The sequence below is a fragment of the Aplysia californica genome, unplaced genomic scaffold (assembly GCF_000002075.1).
Source record: "Aplysia californica isolate F4 #8 unplaced genomic scaffold, AplCal3.0 scaffold00399, whole genome shotgun sequence".
NCBI classification, from domain to species: Eukaryota; Metazoa; Mollusca; class Gastropoda; order Aplysiida; family Aplysiidae; genus Aplysia; species Aplysia californica.
Genome location: NW_004797669.1, coordinates 529,683 through 534,435, shown reverse-complemented (window position 1 = coordinate 534,435; position 4,753 = coordinate 529,683). Strand labels below are relative to the sequence as shown.

At 42.5% G+C, this 4,753-nt stretch overlaps 1 protein-coding gene across 1 annotated transcript in view; it reads left to right on the top strand.

The window, feature by feature from the left end:
• The window catches only part of LOC101859803 (betaine--homocysteine S-methyltransferase 1), a 13,377-nt gene that overhangs the window by 802 nt on the left and 7,822 nt on the right, over positions 1-4,753 (top strand). Inside the window, exons 2-5 of the mRNA XM_005103985.3 lie at positions 343-533; positions 1,932-2,032; positions 2,835-2,928; positions 3,319-3,430. Of these exons, the coding sequence (XP_005104042.1) occupies positions 343-533; positions 1,932-2,032; positions 2,835-2,928; positions 3,319-3,430 (498 nt within the window). The remainder of the gene's footprint in view (positions 1-342; positions 534-1,931; positions 2,033-2,834; positions 2,929-3,318; positions 3,431-4,753) is intronic.

Sequence of the window (4,753 nt, the reverse complement as noted above, 5' to 3'; positions counted from 1 at the left end):
AGATTTCAAATCCCCAATAGCACACAATGTCCCACAGCAGATATGGGCACTCTAGGCCTTGTAATAACCAAAATAGACCTTAGGTGCCCCACCAGTCCTTAAACGCTTCAACGCAGCGCGCTGTAGACCCCGAGTTCGATTCCCTGTGGGACGAAACAGTTTTTTCAAGTACTCGTACCTCAGTCTTTCAGCTGGGACATGTGGTGCGTCCTCTTAGTCCGGATTGGCTGACAAGCATAGTCAAAGCCTCTCTCCTAAATGATCGAAATTGTGTCAATATTTGTTTGTTGTTTGCTTGTTTTTTTTATCTCACAATGTGGGTCTTCTGTTGTTTTTTTTCAGGATTGAGAGAACGTCTGAGGGATGGGGAGAGCATTATCTGTGCGGAGGGATACATGTGGGAGCTAGAGAGGCGGGGTTTTGTGAAATGTGGCTGCTTCACCCCAGAAGTCGTCTTGGACTACCCCGAGCGAGTGACGTCACTGCACGAGGAGTATGTTCTCTCAGGAAGTGATGTAGTGGAGGCATATACGGTGAGTCGGTAGAGAGAGATCAAAGAAACCCATGTGGGTGGTTGGCGGATGCTTTGGTGTGGTTTGCTTCTTTTTTCCTGTCAAACGTCTATCGTCTTTATCTCCCCTCCTTCTTTTTCGTGTTTGTTACTCTCTTGAAACACCTCTAACCTTCGGCACTTATATAACTTTATTGTGTTGCAAGTGCCGTAAAACTCTTACTACAACTACTAAAGAAACCTTACTCGTATACCGACTGGCGTGGTCTGGTTTCTTCTTTCTTCTTTTTTTATATTAAACAACCATCTTCATTTCCTCTTCTCCTTCTTTTATTTGTATGTAACTCTCGACGCTTCAAATCCTAAATTTTTATATGACCTAATTATGTTGCAAGTACTCACAAACTCTGACTGAAACCAATCTAAGTATACGGACTTTTAGAAAGTCAAAAAGGCTCGATCTTTTCGGCTACATTCTAGACTTGTCCTTGTTTAGAATTACTTACACACTTGTTTCTGGCGTCAATGGTGTAGCTGCTAAGGGCTTCATCGTCGCTCGCAAGGGACCTGAGTTCGATCCCCGTGTGGGAAGATTTTTATTGAGTATCTTTGGGTCTTTCTGCGAGGTGGTTGTATCCCTCTCAGCCCAAGTTGGCCCTGGCACGCAGGGTGGAATAAGCCTGCCTCCTAAATGATCAGAATTGTGTGTATGGAGGGCGTAAAACACTGTTTAAAAAAAACAAGAACCGAAAAAGATAAAACAGTCAACACCCCCCCCCCCCCCAAAAAAAAATAATTCAATAAAATAAAATAATTATGATGTAGGTGCAGGTAGCTGGAAAAAGGGGGGGGGGGGTGCTTTTCATGTGTTCTACTTCTCTCCTTCCCTTTGCGCTTCTGTTTTACTTTTTCCCCCTGATCTAGATGGTATCAAAGAGTCTACGTATCTTTGATGGTATTGGTGGTGTCGCTGCTATTCTTGTAATTGTTTAATTACGACCCTCTGCAACACTGTATGGTTATTTATGAGGCGGGACCTCTGAATTTGACGTCCATCTCCGACAGGACCGAGCCAAACGGGTGGACAGCTTTGGACACTCCCCAAACCAACACAACTTCAGAACTCCCCGTTAAGGATTCGAACCCGGGCCATCCGCTCTGTAGTCCAGCATGATACCTGCTGAGCTGAAGGAGTGTCCATTATTCTTTATTCAGACTCAAACGAGCCTGACTTTACAAAGGAATGACAATAATACTTGATAAGTTATTGCATAGCGTATTTTCATGCTCTACAGCTTACTGTATGCGCTTTGCAACTGAGAATAATCAATGTCGGTTTTGCTTTTTTTTTTTTTTTTCCTTACATGATAAAGGAACTAACGTGCAAAATGTGTGACGTACAAGGTATTTTTTTCTGCAGTACTACGGTCATCGTGAGAAGATGAAGGTCATTGGCCGCGAGGATGAGCTGGAGAAACTGAATCTTAACTCCCTCAGTATGGCAAGAGAAGTTGCGGACAAGTAAGTGAAACATTTTTAAAGGAAGGGGGGTTGTGGTTTTGAAGGGGGGTGAGGGAGAGAGAGAGAGAGAGAGAGAGAGAGAGAGAGAGAGAGAGAGAGAGAGAGAAAGTGAGTGAGAGAGGAGGGGAGACATTCTGTTTATTCCTTTTTTTTAAAGTTAAGACGTTTTCTGCCGCTCCCTGATAACCCAGTTTAGATCATTTGGGAGGCGGGCTTCGACCCTGCCTGTCAGGAGAGCCAATCCAGACTGAGAGGGGTACGAAGTCAGTGCAGAAAAAAACGATAAGACACTCGATGAAAAATTCTCCCCACTATAGAATTGAACTCAAGTCCTCTGTGTGAGGCGGAGATGCGCCTGACCGCTACGAAGCATACACGGGTGAACAATCCTTTGAAAAAGTCCATTCTGAAAAGGACGGTTTTTATATTATATTCGCAGCATTTTCTACCGTACGTTCTTAAATTTGTTGGTGGTTGGCGGGTTCTCTGGTGTGATTTGCTCATTATTTCGTATCAAGAATCAGCTTTTATCTTTGTCTCCTCCGTTACTCTTCTGTAATCTTCGGCTCTCATATGACCTACTTGTGCTGCTATACAAACATCAAGTCATGGCCTGAAGGAAATGCAGTTGTACTTAAGCAATCCCCTTACTTTTATGTCTACAGCTCTGGCAAAGCTGTGTCATGCATACTTCTGTTAAATCGTCTGTTAGGACGAAAATTTATGTCATACATACATTACACTTTAGATTAGGGTCGGCAGATGGACATGCAAAGGAAAGTGGTCTGTCTTTTGTTTTCAGATATGGTAAGCTCATGGCCGGCAATCTGTCCAACTCCACGACCTTTGTACCTAATGACAAAGAGTCAGCGAGGAAAACAGCGGAAATATTTAAGGTAAAACTCGATGTAGCGTGTGAGTTGTATTGTGAATTGAGAGAGAGAGAGAGAGAGAGAGAGAGAGAGAGAGAGAGAGAGAGAGAGAGAGAGAGAGAGAGAGAGAGAGAGAGAGAGAGGGGAAGAGAGAGAGAAGGAGGGACAGACAGACAGACAGACAGACAGACAGACAGACAGACAGACAGACAGACAGACAGACAGACAGACATTCAGACAGGCATTCAGACAGACAGACATTTAGACAGACAGACAGACAGACAGACATTTAGACAGACAGACAGGCAGACAGACAGACAGACAGACAGACAGACAGACAGACAGACAGACAGACAGACAGACAGACGGACTGAGGAATATTGACCAAGCCTGCTATGCTACCATGTTGTTCAGGAACAAGTGGAATGGGCGGTCAAAGGCAATGCAGACTACATGATCGCCGAAACCTTCAGTGACTTCGCCGAGGCTCTCATTGCTCTGGAGGTGATAAAGAAATACGGGAATGGTGAGTGATATCAGATGTGGAATAGTGAAGGCTGTTAAATACCGGAATCGTGAGTGCTGCTAAATACGGGAATGATTAGTGCTGATGAATGCGGGAATGGCTAAGGCTGTTAAATTCAGGAAAATAAACAAGTTGATAAGAAAGCCATCAAGAACAATTGGTAGAGACCTAAGTAACTTTGAATATCTTATGCATAGACTTACTCGTTTGAGTTTTCAACGATCGTTTCCCCGCATCTAATACGTTAAAACATTACACTTTTTTGTTGTTACAAAAGTATTGCGCTCTAAAGTCAGGCTGTTTTATTGTTGAAGTTTATAGCTTGAAGAGTGGTTGGTTGGTGAGTTCTCTGGTTCTGGTGTAGTTTGCTTCTTTTTCCCTATCAAACCTTTGTTGTCCCTATCTCTCCTTCTTTTATTTGTATGCTACTATCTGGTAACAACTCTGATCTTCGGTGTTTATAATATTATAACTTAATTGTATTACAAGTTCCCTAAAACTCTTACTAATTTTTTTTCTCCAAAATTTCGTTAAGCTGCCGGATCCTATTCAATTCAAGCGAGTTTTCATCTGCATACATTACTCGGTGAGCGATCTGTTTAAAAATGTTTTAAAAAAGGTTTTATTTCTCCACAAAGACTAATGAGTGGCATTCTCGTGTCTGTGAGCAGGTTCTGAAAGTACCCAAGTGTGACGTGGAAATACTTAAACGACCCATTAATGTATGTAATTATAAAAATAATATGCTAATTTGAAAAAAGAAATAGTGGTCATCTGTACAATGGGGTATTTTTTAAAAGTCTCACAAGGGCGAATGTCTACTTCAGTCCTCTATTCGTAGCTTACTTGATCTGCGTGCATTTAGGGGGTTAAAGGGGGGGTGGGCGAGTTAGCTATGACGTCTTGCGTTACAGGAGATTTTAAACTATTCTTTCAAGAATACAAGGCTAAGATAGAATCTCTACCGTCACAAGTGCACCCCCCCCCCCTTCCGATTATTTTTCAGAAACAAACTAGAATCCACTATAGAAGAGGATCAGGTAGGTGGTAATAAATTGAATGGATTCAGTTGATAAATTAATTGTTTTAAATGTGAGTGGGAGAGATGGAAAGAACTCAGAGTCAAACGAGCAGTTGAGGCTTCTCAAAAGGTTAAATCACACAAGAATCTGCACGACTTGAAATGCTCACCCATTTAATATCATGATATAGCCTACATCTAGCATTTGTGAGTGTTTAGGAGGCGCCACTAGTAGGTCCTACTTCTTTACTTTCCCTCTGTCTTTCTGTCTGTCTGTCTGTCTGTCTGTCTGTCTGTCTGTC